This window comes from Dasypus novemcinctus, chromosome 23, assembly GCF_030445035.2.
Source record: "Dasypus novemcinctus isolate mDasNov1 chromosome 23, mDasNov1.1.hap2, whole genome shotgun sequence".
Taxonomy (NCBI): domain Eukaryota; kingdom Metazoa; phylum Chordata; class Mammalia; order Cingulata; family Dasypodidae; genus Dasypus; species Dasypus novemcinctus.
The window spans coordinates 61465641-61484792 of NC_080695.1; the positions used below are offsets into that span (position 1 = coordinate 61465641).

At 39.6% G+C, this 19152-nt stretch overlaps 1 protein-coding gene across 1 annotated transcript in view; it reads right to left on the minus strand.

Moving 5' to 3' along the window:
- Window positions 1-18911, minus strand: part of PARN (poly(A)-specific ribonuclease) — a 154193-nt gene extending 135282 nt beyond the window's left edge. The window contains exons 1-9 of the mRNA XM_058286231.2: window positions 18719-18911; window positions 18302-18379; window positions 17180-17259; window positions 16629-16696; window positions 16460-16541; window positions 11773-11833; window positions 2519-2684; window positions 1395-1460; window positions 41-79 (exon numbers count right to left, since the gene is read on the minus strand). Coding sequence (XP_058142214.1) covers window positions 41-79; window positions 1395-1460; window positions 2519-2684; window positions 11773-11833; window positions 16460-16541; window positions 16629-16696; window positions 17180-17259; window positions 18302-18379; window positions 18719-18737 — 659 coding nt within the window. The 5' untranslated portion in view covers window positions 18738-18911. The remainder of the gene's footprint in view (window positions 1-40; window positions 80-1394; window positions 1461-2518; window positions 2685-11772; window positions 11834-16459; window positions 16542-16628; window positions 16697-17179; window positions 17260-18301; window positions 18380-18718) is intronic.
- Window positions 18912-19152: the final 241 nt, after the last annotated feature.

Consider the following 19152-nt stretch of genomic DNA (forward strand, 5'->3'; position numbering starts at 1 on the left):
TATATTTCACAGAGCTTTCACATATGATATAAACACTTACTTCCAGCTCAAAGTCTGATAAATCAGCTTTCTTTGGAAACTATAAAAACAAAAGACAGATATTATTTTGGCTCATTATAAGAAAATCCTAACTGACTATGTACTGGTTGGGAAAGATATTTAGGTTTTTTTTGTTTTGTTTTGTAAGCTTCTTCTTTATTATGTATTGTGAACATGTTTCCTTATCAATAATCTTATATCATGTAATTTACTAAAATTCATTTAATCTATTCCCTATTGATAGGCATTCAATTTGTAATATTTCACCATTGCAAATACTGTAATAAACATTTCTCTATAATCTAAATATAATTGGAGTCAATTTTTGACCTAGAATCTGTATAGCATTATAATAAAATAAGCATATATAAGAAAAGTAAATTATTTGATCATTTACTGGAATTTTCTGAAAATCAAAAGAAGAATGTGCACATTTTTATAAATTTGAGATTATGAGTCAGAGAAAGTGGTTTAAAAAATAGTATAGACTTCCCATATACCCTTCCCCCAAGTGCTCCTTCTGTAACATCTTACAACACCATAGAACATTCATCAAAGCTAATAAATTAACCTTGGTACAATACTATGAACTAAATTCCCAGCTTTATTCATTTTTCAACAGTCTTTTCAATAATGTACATTTTCTGCTCCAGGATACAATCCAGAATGCCACATTGCAATTAGTTGTAATATCTAGGGGATATTTAGTTTTAAAAAGATATGTGACTAGAACTGACAGGTAATATGCAAACATAAAAGTAGGCAGGGTATTTGAGGTGAGAGGGTTCCTCAAAGCCTGTCTTCATCAAGATTTTCTTTAAAATTATTAGATTGCTTTCATAGAAGAAGTAAAAGTTCTTATCTAATCAAAATATTACTTCCTGCAGCTGAATAAAGAGAATTTAAAAGTACACAGATGCATCAAAACACTTCTGTAAAGCTAATCACCAAGTGAAAGGAAAGAAAGAAGTTCAAGTTACTGACTCTTTGAGACACTATTTTCCTGCTATGAGAAATTAGAACAGAAGTAGTCTAACAGTAAATCCTTCTCTTCTGAGGTCTTCTAATATTACACTCCTCAAGGCTAAATTAATTATGTCACTCTTCAGTGTAACTTAAAGTCAAAGATGCGCAACAGTTTCCTCCCCTCTAGGTCAAGGATGCAGCATTTATTCAGTGTATCAACCTAACAATCATCCCCACTACGTTAATGCTAAAGTTAGAGCTTAAAGCTTGGGAACACATCAGGCATAAAAAGACTATTTATAAAGGTGCTTTTAAAGGACCAAATGCAGCACATGCCAGAAATCATCTACCATTACAAAAAAGATGTGAATATGTTCAGGTCTACTAACCCCGTACATGGCTCTAAGACCAAGTTCTTGTTGCCTTCACTTTGCAATAAATCTTCTATTTTCTCTCTGAGGAATTAGAATAAGATCATAATCATTGGTACCTTTAAAGAATGAAGTCATCAGCCAAAAGAACAATTATACTCAAAAACAGTCTAAATATAAGGACATATGAAAAGGGAATTTTACCAAATCATGCTGTAAATTTTTAGTTCAAAGGCTTAAAGAAAAACTCTTGTGGCAACCTCTTCATTTTGTTGTTGTAATTAATGAATTAGCGAGTGTTTCAAGGATTCATCAATGCAAGATATTTTTGTGAGTGTATAACAAGAAAAAGACTGGCTTTTGGTTTTAAATTGTGATTTTCATATTCAGCCTTTTCTGAAAATTGAACTTTTCTAGTAAAGCAGTCATACTGATCACTAAACTTCACTAGAAGAGAAAAATCAAGGTTGTACTACAGTCCAAGTGGGTCTCTTGTATTCCCTGCCTTCAGGGATGCCAGGTGGTCGCTCTTAGGCCCTTGGTCCATGTAGGTCTGCCAATTTGCAGAAAGAGCCTCCTCCCGCCTAGTGCCAGGCTGACAGTCTAATGACTGCATGCAGGCCTCTATTTACAGTGTGTCTGTTGTTACAGAGATCCAGATATGCCACAATTAAAACCTGTCACCAGAAGTGGATGTGGTATGGCTCAAGCAGTTGGGTGCCTGCCTACCACATGGGAGGTCCCAGGTTTGGTTCCCAGTGACTCCTAAAGAAGATGAGCAAGACAGTGAGCTGACGCAACAAAGAAATGCAACGAGGAAACACAATGGGAGACAAAACAAGCAGGGAGCAAAGATGGCTCAAACAATTGGGCACCTCCCTCCCATATGGGAGGTCTCAGGTTCGATTCCCAGTGCTTTCTAAAAAGAAGACAAGCATACAAGGAACAGACACAGAGAGCAGACAGAGAGCACAAACAACAAGGTGGAGGGGGAATGAATAAATAAATAAAATCCTTAAAAAAACAAAGCAAAAAACCTGTCACCCAAAACTTCACACCTGTGTAGTGCTGAGTCACAAATATCAGCCCTGCCCAACACTGATATTACACCAAGTGCACTTGCTTTCAGTGTAGAAACTTACACCACTAGGTCAATAAACTTCTTTTGATCCTCCGGAATCGTAACAGGACATTTTGAAGCGTTGGGAGATACATATGATAGAGATCCTGCACCATTGGATTGTAAACGTTTTTCATCATACTGCTCTCTCAGTTGTCGTTCTTCTTCCTGATTTAAATATGGAATTCCTAAACATAATTTTTAAAAGAATGCATTAGCAAAGGTAATTGTTTAATACAAAATTCAAAGTTTTTAACAAGCCAAAGAGACTAAAATACACAAGAAAGATTTACCATATTTAACTACATCTCAAAAAATCAAAAGGAAAGGCAAGTGATTTTGAAATATTTTTGTTCATTCATTCATTCATTCATTCATTCTATTTTCAATAAATATTTTTTGGCACTTCTTCTGCACCAAGCACTGTTTTAGATACTGGGGATCCAACAGTAAACAAGCAGATGCATTCTGCTCAGCAGTGAAGGTAATTACTTTAGGCAGAACAATCAGAAAAATCCTCTGTGAAGGAGATCCAAAGGACACTAATAAATCAGTTATGCAAAGACTCAAGGAGAGCATTTCAGGCATGCCTGGGGGATGGAAATGGCTTGGACTGTTCCAGAAACATAGTTGAGCAAGATAACGATACATCATCTGGTTGGAGAGAGAGTAGAAGATTATCTTGGCCCTTATAAGCCATGGTGAGGAGTTTAGTTTTTTCCCAGAGCAATGGGATGCCATTAGAAGCTTTTAAGCAAGATAATTATGTTTTCTGATTCATGTTTTTAAAAAATCATTTGATTGTGAGTGTAGAAGTAGGGAGATCAGTTGGAAGCAACTGTCCACTTTAATTGTCCATGCAAGAAATGAGAGTTTAGATCAGAGGTCAGCAAACTTTTTCTTAAAGGGCTAAACAGTAAGTTTTAGGCTTGTAGGCTTTGCAGGCTATGGGGGGTGGGGGTCTCTGTACAACTCTGCTGCTCTGGCAGAAAAGCAGTCATACACAAGGAGTAAAGGAATGGCTGTGGCTATGTTCCAGTGAAACTTTATTTACAAAAGCAGGCAGTCAGCAGTGGGCCATAATTTGTGACCCTGGCTTAATCTATGGCAATGGCAAGGATATGGACAGACATTACTGAATGGGCAAAAAACATGGAAATACCTGCATCCAAGGTGAATGCTCACCAGAGGGTGACTTCCAAAGAAGAGGATTTTAATATCAAGTAGACAGGATGACCCATTCTGTGGACACCAGTCATCAGCCTCTTTCCCCAGCCACTACTGTCATTGTCCAATGGGCTTATGAACAAATTGCCATGGTGGTAAGGATAGAGGTTCCATACAGGCTTAGCAATGTGGAGTTTTCCACTCACCAAAGCCAATCTGGCTACAGCCACTGTTGAGTGCCCAATCTGCCAGCAGCAGAGACCGACACTCAGTCCCTGGTACGTCACCATTTCCCAAGGTGATCAGCCTGCAACCTAGTGGCAGGTAGATTACTTTGGACCACTTCCATCATTGAAGGAGCAGCATCTGGTTCTTAATGGAATAGACACATAACTCTGGATATGAATTTGCCTTCCCTGCACACAATGCTTCTTTCAAAACTACCATGCATGGTCTTGTAGAATGCCTTACCACCACCATGGAATTCTACACAGCACTGCTTCTGATCAAAGAACCTATTTCACAGCAAATGAAGTACAGGAATGGGCACATGCTCATGGAATTCACTGGTCTTACCACCTTCACCATCATCCTGCAGCAACTGGATTGACAGAACAAAAGAATGGATCAACCAGAAAAAAATGCACATTCTGTCCTTGGGACTTTATGCTCTGCTAGTCTACAGGAGGAGTGCTGCCATCAGGAGACACAACAATTATTCCTTTGAACTGGAATTTAAGACTGTCACCTGGCCACTTTGGATTCCTCGTGCCTCTGAATCAGTAAGCAAGGAAGGGAATTTCTGTACCAGCTGGGGTGGCTGATTCTGACTATCAAGGGGAACTAGGACTGCTACTACACAATGGAGATAAAGAAATTTGCCTGGAATACAAGAAATCCCTTACAGCATCTCTTATCACTACCATGCCCTGTGATTAAAGTCAATGGAAAACTGCAACAACCCAATCCAGGAAGGACAATCAATGGCCAAGACCCTTCAGGAATGGAGGTATGGGTCATCCGGCCAGGCAAAGCCACCTGAGGTACTTGCTGAGGGTAAAGGGCATATGGAATGGAATAGAAGCTAATTATAATTCCTTAACATATACGTAAGTTGTATTAACTTTATGTCATAATACTTAAGTTGCAGAATATCAAATTTAAGAGTAAATATTACCCAAGGACTTGAAACTGCTTCTGTGGAAAGGATTAGTATGTTTCCAATTATACATGGGACAACTGAATTATGACAGGCAAAAGTATGACTGTGTTCTTTGAGATTAAATATGGTTTAGGGAGATGTGTATGGGTGTCAAGTTCACAAGGAGTGGATGGTGTAGGTTAATTTCACATGTCAACTTGGCTAGGTTATGGTATCCAATTGTTTGGTCAAGCAAGTACTGGCCTGATTGTTATTGAAGTTATTCAGTGGATTTAAATCATCAGTCAATTGACTGCATCTATAGTTGATTACTTCTATAATTAACAAAGGAGATTGCTATCAGCAATGAGAAAAATCTCATCCAATTAATTGTAGATAGAGTGATTTTGCAGATGGGAAAGATAGAATTTGCTGGAGGTAAGGGATAAATGGAAGGGCAGAGTAAAAACTGACATACTGCTTTTGGTTTAAGCAATGGGAAGATATGGTAGGGCAATATACTAAGGTGGGAAAATGGAGAAGAACCATTTTGGACCCCAAGGGGTAGAAATCAAAGCTACCTTCCTGAAATATTAAATCATCTAAGGGTATGTATATATTAAGACTTGCACATATATGAGTCTAGCTCAGGAAGATATAAAATATACTGAGATATAAATTTACCTATCATCAGGTTATGAGTGGCATTATAAGATACAGGACACTAACTCTGCATAAAGAATGACGGAATTAGAAAATCACCATTTGGCAAAAATAATACCTGTCTCAAGCAAGAATCACCAGTGGTTGATAAAACTAATGGGTGAAAAAAGTGAAGTTAACATCACCAGAGATAGGACAAATAGGCACTATGCACCTCTTGATAATAAGCCTGAGGACACAGGTTCACTTCTGTGGTATCCCTGCTAAAAAGGAATAAATGCATTTAGATTTGCCAGCAGAAATATAAGACAAGTTCAAATTGAGGAGCATTCTACAAGATAACTGACCTGCACTGTTCAAAAGACCAAGACAGACGGAGAAACTGTTCTAGATTTAAAGAGTAAAGAGATATGACAATTAAATGCAATATGTGATACTAGATTGAATCTAGACCATGAAAAAAATTTTCTTTTGCTATAAATGACAAAACTTAGATAAGGTTTGTAAATTAGACAACAGTATTGTGGCAATGTCAATTTCCTAATTTGGGTGATTGTATTGTGGTTATATAAAAGAATGTCCTTATTTTTAGGAAACATACACTGAAGCAGTTAAGGTTAAGGGAGGGATACATGTCTGCATGTCTCTAAAATGGTGAAGGAAAAAAATAATGTGTGATATATGTGTGTAAAGAAAGAAAAAGGATGACAAAATAAATGCAGTAACAATGTTAACATGTGGGGAATTGGAAGAAAGCTATACAAGAATTCTTTGTGATATTTTACAATATTTCTCTAAGTCTGTAATTATTTCAAAATAAAAAGTTAACAAAAGAAATAATAAAGCTATGGAATGTCTGAGACCAACTAGGGAAAGTAATAATAAAAGCCAGCTAACGGGAAGCGGATGTGGCTCAAGCAACTGGGCTCCTATCTACCATATGGGAGGTCCAGGGTTCAGAGCGCTGGCCCACACAGGAATGCCGGCCTGTGTGGCAAGCTGGCCCAAGTGGAGAGCTGGTGCAGCAAGATGACACAACAAAGAGACACAGGGAAGCGGATTTGGCTCAATGGGTAGAGCGTCCGCCTACCACATGGGAGGTCCAGGGTTCAAATCCAAGACCTCCTGACCTGTGTGGTGAGCTGGCCCACTCATAGAGCTGATGCGCGCAAGGAGTGCCCTGCCACGCAGGAGTGTCCCCCCCCATAGGGGAGCCCCATGCGCAAGGAGTGCTTCACGTAAGGAGAGCCACCCAGAGTGAAAAAAGTGCAGCCTGCCCAGGGTGGTGCCACATACATGGAGAGCTGACGCAGCAAGATGACTCAACAAAGAGAGACACAGATTCCTGGTGCTGCTGACAAGAATCCAAATGGACACAGAAGAACACACAGCGAATGGACACGGAGAGCAGACAATGGGGTGTGGGAAGAGAAATAAATGAAAAATAAATCTGTAAAAAAAAAAAAAAAGAGACACAGAGGAGAGATAATAAGAGATGCAGAAGACAGGAAGCTGAGGTGGTGCAAGAGACTGAGTACCTCTCTTCCACTCCTGAAGGCCCCAGAATCAGTTCCTGGTGCTGCCTAAAGACAAGCAGACACAGAAGAACACACAGAGAATGGACACAGAGAGCAGGACAGGGGGGAGGGGGCAGGAGGAGAAATAAATAAATGTATTTTTTAAAAAGCTGGCTAGATATTCTCTGTAAGTATATATCAATAAAATTGATTTTAAAAAAGAAAGCTTGCCAGACAAAAAAGAGCTAATCAGGATACTGGGGAGTCCACAGTGAGGCAGGGACACCTACCTCACACTCAAAAGGGACCAATGACCTAATTATAAGAGCTAAAACCATAAAATTCTTAGAAGAATGCATAAGGGAAAATTGTCAGGAACTTGTATTAGACAACGGATTCTTGAGCTTTACATTGAAAGTATGAGCAACACAAGAAAAAGTAGACAAATTAGACTTCTTCAAAATTGAGTTTTGTGCAGCGAAGAACATTATCAAAAAAGCAAAAAGACATCCTACAATAAAGTAACAACACGAGGCCTCAAGGAAAAACAAAAAAGACAACCTGAAGAAAGGGAGAATAAAGTTGCAAATCATTTATCTCATAAGGGTTTAAAAATATCCAGAATATATAAATAACTACAATTAAACAATGAAAAGTCAACCTAATTAAAAAATGGGCAAAGGACTTGAACAGACATATCTCCAAAGATAATACAAATGGCCAATACGCACATGAAAAACATGTTCAACATAAATGAAACTCTCATGCACTGCTAATAGGAATGTAAAATTATGTGGCCACCAGGGAAAACAGTTTGGCCATTCCTCAATAGAATTATTATATGACCCAGCAATTCTAGGTATATACCCTAAATTATTTAAGAGAGTTAAAAAATACACCTGTATATCAATGTTCATAGCAGCATTATTCGAGATCACTAAAAGGTGGAAACATTCAAGTGTCCACTGACAGATGAATGGATAAACAAAATATAGTGTAAACAAACAATGGAATATCATTCAGCCATAAAAAAGCATGACGTTCTGATACCTGCTACAACATGGAAGAACCTTGAAAACATGCTCAGTGAAATAAGCAAGACACCAGAGGACAAAAAAAGGAAGATTTCACTTAGATGAAATATCCAGAATAAGCAAACACATAGACAAAAGGTAGATTAGAGGTTACCAGGGGCTGGTGAGGAGGGAAGAATGGGGAGCTGCTGCTTAGTGGGCACAGAGTTTCTGATTTAGGTGATAAAAAAGCCTTGAGAGCAAACAGTGGGGATGTTAGTCAAACCACTGTGAATGTAATTAATGCCACTAAAAGGTACACTTAAAAATAGTAAAATGTGGGAAACGGACTTTGGCCCAGTGGTTAGGGCGTCCGTCTACCACATGGGAGGCCCGCAGTTTAAGTCCCGGGCCTCCTTGACCCGTGTGGAGCTGGCCCATGCGCAGTGCTGATGCGCGCAAGGAGTGCCCTGCCACGCAGGGGTGTCCCCCGCGTAGGGGAGGCCCACGCGCAAGGAGTGCACCCATAAGGAGAGCCGTCCAGCGCAAAGGAGGGAGCAGTCTGCCGAGGAATGGCGCCGCCCACACTTCCCATGCCGCTGACGACAACAGAAGCGGACAAAAAAAACAAGACGCAGCAAAAAGACACAGAAAACAGAAAACCGGGGGAGGGGAGGGGAATTAAATAAATTTAAAAAAAATAAATCTTTAAAAAAAAAATAGTAAAATGTGTTTACATGTTTTATATAAAAATACATAAAACACCACAATAAAAACAAAAGTTTTAAAAAGTGTGAAATAGGAGGAAAACAAGGAGAATGGCGTGTTCTAGAAGCCAGGAGGAGGGCGTCTGAGGCAGAAGGGAGTCATGAACGAGGTCAAATACTGCCAAAAGATGGCGTGAGACTAGGGAAAAGAGGTGCCCGCTGGATCTGAGGTCATGGCCAGTACCAGCAATAGTGGGATGAGGAGAAAACTGGGATGAAGAAAACACAGTGCAAGAAGACAACTTGTTCAAAATGCTTGGCTCTGAGTGGGAACACCATGGAGCCAAAAGAGTAAAGGGATGTGGAATCAAGTGAGGGGTTTGGTTTTTGTTTGGTTTGAGTTATTTGAAGACAGAGATATTCCTGCAGGCAAGCATTTGTGTGCCACAAATCCCTTGGCAGCCTGGTGAAGTTTACAGACCCTCTCTCAGAATGTTTTTAAATGCCAGAAAAAAAGAATATATAAGATTATAAAAGAAGATAATTATATGGAAATAATTAGAAAAACACTTCTTAAGAATAACGTGATACAGCCATACAGTGTATCAGTTTCTTCTTGGTTAGCATGTGAAATAACAAGATCTGGTGGCAGGTAAAATAACTACAACAATTTCAAAACACTGATGAACACAAATGATATTTGAGACCTCTGGAACAACTGAAATGTAATTTAAAGATCCCTGGGATTTCTACTGATGACTGAGTCCCAGGTGCTGCTAATCTGCTGTGGTTTCTGCCTATGTTCACAATGGAAGAAATGAAATCTCAGCTCAGAGTTAGTTAGGGTAGACTTTTGGATCTGACAGTGAGACTACAAAGTCGTTCTTCCCTGATGACTTCTATTTGCACTGAGACATGGTCTTCAGCTAGGGTGGAAGTTTGAAGAAAAAGGTGATAAAAATAGAGTCATCTTAAAGTAGGATGTCGGAGCACGATTGTTTATTTGAAGTTTGTGGCCATAAATGTAAAGTGACAAATTAGCTCAGAAGTGATAGGTTTTCCCATAGTATTTAGATGCTCATAAACAGTAGATGTTAAGATTCGACCAGGGCTTGGGACTTGCTAGGTAAGAACAAGAGGGAGAGGCAAGGGAAGTAAGAGAGCATGTGGATGAGAAGGAAAGAAGGAAAAGAAAGGGACCAGATAGGGAAAAAACAGTGGCGGTCAATAGACTACTGAAATGAGGTACAAGAGGAAATGCTGTCAAAAAGAGAAATGTGACACATGGGTGCAGTTTTTGGTGAAAGGATCCATGACATTACCATGTAGATGGCTACGGGAAGAAATAGGAGACAGAGCAGCGGTTGGTCATCTTAGGCATGCTGAAGTCGCCCAGAATGAGGAGAGAAGCAGGAGAGGAGAGAAAGACCATGAGCCACAGCCAAGGCTGTCAGTGGATCCAAGGCCATGGCCATCAAGTCAGCAAAAAGAGGGGTGGTAGGAGCTAGACGACAGCCCTGAGAATAACCAACGCTCTTGAAAGGGAGGATATTCAATTATTTGAAGGGGACATTCGGAAACAAGGAGGATACCTACCACCACCTGGCCAGGATAAGAGGTAAAACCACCTGCACTGGAGCAGCTGCAGGGGGGAAGATAACAAGAGGAGCCACCTGGCTCCACTTCAGACAAGGAAGCCAAAGGACCTTCAGAGAAGACCACCAGAAGAAAAGGCGCAACATTCAGAGTCCGACAGAAAGATGTGGTAAGAAGAAAAACAAGGGCCCAGACCAAATTGATAAAATATCAGCAGCAGTGTGGGGATGAGAGTCTTGGTAATAACGGATGGCCTGAGACTCCCAACTCTGTTGGTGACTAGAGCATTCCAAGGTCTGACTATAAAACAGTAATGAGGTAAGTTCCAATTTGGATATTGCTCTTCTTTTAGGAAAATAAACCAGCAGTCTAGAAATTATACGCCCATATAAGTACTGGCTAAAGTGGTTACTTCAGGAGATTTTTACACCTATTCCAATATAATGCTCTAAATACATGTGGAACTTCTACTATTTTATAATGGCTTTCAGAGTCAAGTATGAGCCAAATGGGGAAAAACTACTGTGTAATATCCAAACTGCCTTACAAAGCTGGTTCACCCACTATATTTAGCAATTTGGCTCCATTTATTTTTTCCTATTTCCAAAAATCAAATTCATCACTAAAAAGATGCAGCACCCATGAAGCAATTATAAAATAATGTGGCACAGGTTCTAAAGACCTCCCAAAGAGATCAGGCACAGGGAAGGAGAATTCATTTGACATCTCCATTCCAAGACATTTGTTTAGAAAAACCTCCTTCCTCACCACCATGGAAAAGAATAGAATTTATGGATATAATTAAAATATAAGTGGCTACTGAAAATTTATTTATTTTAAAAAGGTAATTACCTTATAGCAGCACATGTTTAATACCACAGGAAAAAACAGGAGGCTTTCACAAACACCTTCAGGAAATAAATGAATGGAGGTACAAAAACCATTCTGGTGTGCTCTAATGTCCAGTATTCATCTACCCATTCATTCATCAAATCATCAATGGGCACCTCCCTGATACATAACAGGAATCATGCCAGGCATGAGGGATGTGAAAATGAATGAGACACAGTCCCTTTTCTCAGTTATGCTGACTATGGAGACATTTTGCTTCCATGAGAAACCATCTCCAACTATAAGATAAACTACCAACTGGAAAAAGGGTTTTCATTACAGTATTACAGGAATACAGCTACTTTAAAAATTACCACTTGTCACAATGAAAGAAAAGAGACGAATTCCCCACAGGAGGGCCAGGTAGCTGACTGTCATACCAGCAGCAGAAAAACGACATTCAGTGGGTCAATACTAGAGTTTATAAAGTTTTATGGCTGTATGTGATATACCGGAACACTGAGATTCTCTCCTTATCAGATAGCTGACACAAAACTATAATTCTCAATCAAATCCAGATTTACTGCCTCAGGACATTTTGAATATTTATAAGCTCATCTAAGTTATACACAAAATCTTACCATTGCGAAAAACTTTATTAAAATCAAATCCTTGGCTTGCTAGAAAGTCAATGCTTGAGCTCTGAAACAAGAGTAAACAGAAAGCAAATATTTTGGTCATCTTAGTGGCAGGTATGTGAAAGAACCAGAACAATATCTCAGACAAGTAAAAAGAAACAAGGAACATGCGTGCCAAAGGTCAGAGGACAAGGGAATTCTACTCCAAGTCTACTAAATGACCCATTACTCTATTCAAATTAGCTGGACTTGTCTCCTTTATAGTTTGTAAAACAAAAATCCTTTGTTTCACAATACTTAAGAGAAATCCACTACGTGAACAGAAATGCTCCCAACAGGCAGGGGGAAAAATCTAATTGCTAGACTGACTAGGAAAACTATAAAATATACATATTTATATTATCTCAACCCCGACATCAATATGTACCTCAAATTAGATTTTGAAAAGCCCTAATCTTGCTTGGATGTTTCTATATTCAAGAGCAAAATAGAAGTTTCCAATGACAATCCTTACTAAGCAAACATATTTATGATTTCATGAATACCTTAGGATGAACCAAAATACACAAGACTTACATACAAATATTAAGTAAATAAACACAAGTCGTACACAAGTTTAGCAAACATCATGAAGTTCTTACCCAAATGGAAAAATCACTCTTAGCTAGCCTAACTTTATACTTGGGTTAAGTCAGAGATCTCTGTATCTTAATCATTTTATTTTGGTCCCTCATAGAACTATCTCTACCGAATGTACTTTGACAACATACCATCAGTTTGGATAGAGGGATACGGTACCAAACAGTCACATTAAACTCACTGAATTCACTTCAGGAAACTGAAGGCTGAAGACAAAGTTTTCTATATTGATTGCTTTATGAAAAGCAAGGAGAAATGTTCTGAGGCCTCTGTTCCGGAAAAACCTATGTTTCTGCTGAGCTCTGGTTTTAATCCTATGAACGCAGAACTGATGGCATGTTTCCCCCTGTTCTTAGCTACTAGGAAGCTCAAAGACAGTAGTTAAGACATTATTTGGCACAAATTTTGTGCTCTAATCATACCATAGTAATCATAAAGTCATTTATCTTTCCTCCCAATTTCTCACTTCCTTATTTAATTGTATGTTAAAAGGCAAAAATACTGCATGTATCTTTATTAGTCAACACAAATCCTTTTTAAAGCATGATGGGATAGAAAAAGACAATAGTACCACAGATAGACACAAACATGGGTACATGCAAATCATTTTCCATCGTGTACAGGTTTTCTATGGTTTCAAACAAGCTTTTTCCCTGCTTCTTACTTTTTTATCCTGCAGAGGAAAGACATTCTGTCTGCCATGCTTGAGTGTTCTTATATGCCTGTCAACATTCCATGTCTGACAGAGGCATCAAAGGCTGAACTATGGAAAGGAATTTTTGTCCTTCCCTGTCACTAGATGCCCAAACATTCTAATTTCCTTTATCTCATTAAAAATCCAGTCATAGATTCATCTATTCCATTCTTTAAACTACATATATTTTCTACTCAAAGCATCCTTTGAACCAACAAAATCTATTTATTGTTTACTGTCCACTTCCTTTGATTTGTCCTAAATGTACCATTTTCAAGATTCAAGAGATGAACACAGTTATTTAAGAGGATAATTTAAAGCATCCATCCAAATTTTAAATGTACATGCTGTATGACTCAGCAATTCCCCTTCTAGGAAATCTATCATATAAAAATATTCTTACACATACAAAAAGATGTATTGTATACGTTGTTTATAATAGGGAACCACCGCAAATCCTCTAAATTCCAAAAAGGGACTGATTAAATAAATTACACATATTCATACCATGAAATACAAAGACATTCTGTTGAGTGAGAAATGCAAATTATATAAAATAGGAACATTAGAACTCCATTTCTTTTTCTTTAAAGATTTTATTTATTTCTCTCCACCTCCTTGTTGTCTTTTCACTTGCTGTGTCTGTTTGTCTTCCCTGTTTCTTTAGGAGGCTGCCGGGAGCTGAACCCAGGACCTTTGATATGGGAGGGAGGGCTGATTTGCTTGAGCCACCTCCGCTCCCTAAGACTCCCATTTCTATTAAAGTAAAAACTAAAGTTATGGTTAAGTGAGTATACATGTAAGTACATGTACACTTGTATAAAAAGCTAGAAAAAAAGGAGTGAAATGGGAGAGAGACATGGCATGGGGAGGAGGGTGCAAGAAAAGCAACTATATATAGAATATATTTTTACTCTATATACAGTAGTAAAGTTTTCTTTTTCCACAAACGTGTATGTATTATCTTCCCTGAATTCAACTACAGATGTCCAGCCAGAAAAAAAGGAAGAGAAGAAAAATGAAGAGGAGACGAAAAGGATGTAAAGTGATGCTATTCTGCCTGCTGTTACATTCACCTTCCCCTGACTGTGTGTGTGGTTGTCAGTCAGTCCATTCCCACTTCATGTGTGGGCCTCTGTATGTACAGATATTAATTTTTCAAAGAACATTTGCATTGTTTTACCCCAAACCATGTATGTGTTAAGGGTGTGAAAAGTTTTTCAAGACTAGTTCTAGAACCTCTCTTATAAGACTCAATTCTCCTGTAGACATAAAATTTTTAAATACAAACAAAACTGCCTTAATTTGGGAATAAAAGGAAGAAAATCCAAAGACACTTTTACGTTATCCATACAATTCATGAGTTTACAAACTGAGTTGAAATCTTTTCTCTACATTTGTTTTTCCAGTCTACAGAATCCTTGCATTTTTATTATACCTCAAAAACCAGCTTCCTTATCCCTTTGTCTGTTTTATACATTAACCTCTGGCCCATCTTCAAGTCTATTATATCTTCTTTTTTTTACAGGGGTGGTTAAAAACTAGAACTGCATGTTCCAGGCATAGCGATACCATGATTTTGTACAATGGGTAAGGTTCTTCTGATCTGTTTCCAACACATTTCTTGGAATAACCATAGTTTTGTTGATCTTTTAGAATAAAGCATCATCCCTAAGGCGGCACCATTTGCTTTTCTTTGATTACCCTTGACAATGGCCATGGAACCTTTTAAGTAATTCTCTCCGTGTACTGCTAAAAAACTATACACAAGTTTCCAAACTGAGCCTATTTTTCTACTATTGAAAAACCTAGAAATGCTGTTCAGTAAAATATCCTAATATACTAAGAACATTGGTAAGTAGCTGTTGACTGATTGAAGGTAAAGGAAATATTAACTAACATTTAGTAATTTAAAGAAAACTGGCTGCCAAGACACAGGTTACCTTTACCTTTTTCTCTTTTGTCCTAGGCACACAAGGAACTCTCATTTTCATTTGTTTATATTCTGCCTTATTCCAGAAAGAATTTGACATGACTCAATCACTCAGAAGCCTACCATCCTGGCTTCTCTGAACGTGTTAGGTATAAGAGAAGGGGAAGATGGCAAAACTCAAATGAATTAATGTTGTTAGGGGCACGAGGTTAAAAGGGAGAGAAGATTAATACTATCTTTTACCACATACCCACATACTCAAACCATTTATTCATATTCTCCCATCCATTCCAACAGGTAATCAAGAGGGCAGAAAGGGGGAAACGATATTTACTGAGTCTATCAGGTCAGTTTCAACAACCCTACAGGGGATGTTCTAAGGGGAGACCATTCTCTCCTCCCTGCATGCCTATCTTCGCCCATAGAAAAGGCCCTCTCCTCCTCAGGAGGAAACAGTAATCCTTTCCACCCTCTCTTTCCTAATTGGTGAGTATGGTAAAAAGAACTGAGCAGGGAAGCAGATGTGGCTCAACTGATAAGAGTGTCCGCCTACCACACAGGAGGTCCAGAGTTTGAACCCAGGGCCTCCTGGCCTGTGTGGTGAGCTGGCCCATGCGCAGTGCTGCCATGCGCAAGGAGTGTCATGCAACGCAGGGGTGTCCCCCACATAGGGGAGCCCCACGGGGAAGGAGAACGCCCCACAAGGAGAGCCGCCCCACACGAAAAAAGCACAGGCCGCCAAGGAGTGGCGCTGTACACAGAGAGCTGACATAGCAAGGTGATATAACAAAAAAAGACACAGATTCCCAGTGCTGCTGACAAGAATGCAAGCAGACACAACACACAGCAAGTGGACACAAGACAGCAGACAACGGTTGGCAGGGGGGATGGAGAAGGAGAGAGAAATAAATAAAATAAATCTTAAAAAAAAAAAAAAAAAAAAACTGAGCATACGTGGTTTAGCCCTTTCAGGGTTCTTTTTGGACAGGATATTCACTATTTACTGCCCTTCCAGAAAATAAAGTTCTACCCTGGGAAATGGCTGCAAGGAGGATAGGGTAAGAGGGAGCCTACAATTCCAAATGTGTAGGTTCAATTCCAGAGTAAGATATTAGGAATCCCAAATGGAGTAACACTGCAAAGTCATGTTCTCAAATTCAGCTTTATTAATAACAAACCTGATGCTCTGAATTCTGTCAGACTCCTAAATCTAATTTCTCAATCCATTCAGAGGGAAAGGGGGAGATAACACTGTCATTAATTTATACAATCCTAAAACTGAAGGTCAGAGAAGTGAGAATGCCCAAAGCTCAAAGTTACAAAGTAGTAGCAGAACTACATTTTAAATACAGTTCTCACTCCACATTTTCACACTCCCTTATTAGCAATTCATAAAAGAAAAAAACTCAATTTAAGCTACTAACCTGACAAACAAATTTGACATCTGGTGAAGATCTACTGAACGGTTTCGGAAAAACGTAAAAGTTAAATGACTTCGTTATATATCTGGGGAAGATAAAAGATAAAAGGAGACTTAAGGGTTTATATTATGCCATGACAAAAGAATTCCTGAGGCTTGTTAAAACAACCTACTTTGAATCTTCATAGTCATATTTAAAAGTACAAAGGCCGAACTGAAACAGCAAAAAGTCCATGGAATGCTGGAAAAGGGAAATAAAACATCTATCAAAACAGTGCTGCATATTCATCGTGAGCATATTTGTCATATTTTCAATCAGGTCGGATTTTTTAATCACTCAACTGACTTTGGCAGAATAATTGTGACTAAAACAGATTATGTATCAGAAGCATTATATTATAAACATTTCCTAACAAATTTTTCCCAATGAAACATCTATCTACCTGTCATCCAGAGCCTTTAGGCCGATTTCCAAGCGACTAAACCAACCACATTGCATTTCCTAGAAATCAAGTTAACACCAAAAATACTAAACCATTCTCCCAATTTTCTAGCAAAGTTATTTTTGCTGTTTTTTAAGTATTACTAAACTATCGCTTCATGCTGGGATTTGGAAAGAGGTGGTATACTTAGAAACCTTTACTGTGCAAGTTTAATGATTATATTTCTCTATAATTCAACATTGGGAGGCTCAACATGGGAAAGAAAAAAAAGATTTTCTTGCCTTTTTAAGTTTCTGATACCTTTCTTCTGGGGTATCAAAACCATTTGTTAATGCAGTGACTGAAGGTCCATCACTGATTCCTAGGATTTAAGAAATAAGAGTTTTAACGTAATTAATGCTAATGTAAAAATATTAGTAAACCATCCAATGCCTCTATAACTGTAACTTCATTTTCTTATGAATTAAAAATAATTAGAATGCTTCCTATCTCCCTTTTTCAAAGTTGACATTAATTTCATTGCCCACCAATCGAAACTCTATAAAGACAAATTTGGAGATGTGAATGTTTCAATTTTAGAATGGGCAATTCCGAAGTCTAAACTGAGTTTCAAACATGGTAATCATTTAAGAAAACAATCTCTATGCTTGGATGTTTTGTTGCTTTCAAAAGAACCAATGCATAATAAAACATCAATGAATCCTACAGGATATTATTGTTAGAGTACCAGTCTTGGTCAACAGTTTGGAATAGCATCTGGCGCACAAAGACAATTTCAAGGGTAAAAGAAAATTATTTCTGGTGAACTCTCAGCTTCCCAGGGAATTGACTCCAACTAGAAACTGCATGCTTAGACCAAGGATCATATTTACCCCAACATGGATTCCTTTAGAAAGAGCTGAAGAGTTTTTTTAAACCTGCAAAATTGGGTAGCGAAAGTGAGTATCTGTAACAAAGGGAGCCAACTGTTCATATTGACTTCAACAATTTAAAAATTAGCCTTAATGTAAAAAGAAAGAGCGAACCTTGCAATTTATTGTCAAGAGTTGGTTTATACCCAGGCACACATTCCAAAGATAGGCAATGAACCCTCCCACTAATGTATAAAGGAATACCGTCATTCACCTGCAAAAGCTAGACCCTAATCCACAAGTTTTCTAAGTACTTTGTCAACTGTTCTAAGCAATACCAATACCATAATCTCTATTTGAAACCCTATGAGGACAAACAGTCACAAACCCGCCCACCGTATCTCTCCATGCTTCTGAAACGTGTAAGAAGAAACGTTAACATTCGTGCAACTCGCCCAAGGCTGCAATCAGAGCGAGGTGCGTGTGCTGGGGGGAGGGGGTCGTGGCTCTGCAATACAAGGTGCTAGCTCCAAGCCTGCAAGGGAGGGATACCTGAAAACTCCCCATCAATGGCGAAGAAGTCAGCCTCTTCTATGGCCTGGTACACTTTGTGAAGATTACTCTTAAAATCTGCGGAGAAACCGAGAAGAGGCTTAGAACCGGATCTTGGCTTTCTGCCCACGAGCTCCTCAAGGGAGAGGGAAGGAGCACCGAGGGGGCTCCTCAGGCCAAGAGCTAACGGGAGACAAGCCCCGACGGGTACGCGAGTCAGAAGGGACCAAGGCCCCGAGGGGTGCACAGGCCGAAGAGGAACAAGGCCTCGGGGGATGCGTGGAGATAAGGTGGCAATGCCCTGGGAGGCTGCCTCAGCCCAGGCCCCACCAAGCAGGCCAGTCCTAGGCACGGGCCTAGCAGACCCGGCGCGGGGGAAACGCGGGGACTCGGGAAGGTGCACGGGAGGACACGCACTGCTCCTGATTATCTCCATTCTGCAGAGTGGCCGGAACCCCGGCCCCGCCCCGACCCGCCTCAGCCGTTTTAGCCCCAGAACTTTGCAGCCGCGGCGGTAAAGGTGGAGGTGGCGGCTGCAGCGCTGGAGACCGCGGGGCTGGCGCCGGCGACTTCCGGAAACAGCGCGCGCTGGCGCGCGTCACGTGCGCTTGCGTCCCCGACAGGGGCGGGGCCACGGCCGGGCTCCTCTCTCCTCCCAGAGACCGGGGAGGGGCGTGGCTACCGAGGCACCCGGGGCGTGGCCTAATTTGTCAGGTCAGAGAAAGGGGCTTTAATTTGGAAAGAAGAAATAGGCAAGTCCTGAGCTCAGTCAATGAGCAAATATTCACTGGGTTCCTATTATAAGCCAGGCGCTGTGACAGGGACTGCGGATACAGTGATGCACCAATGGA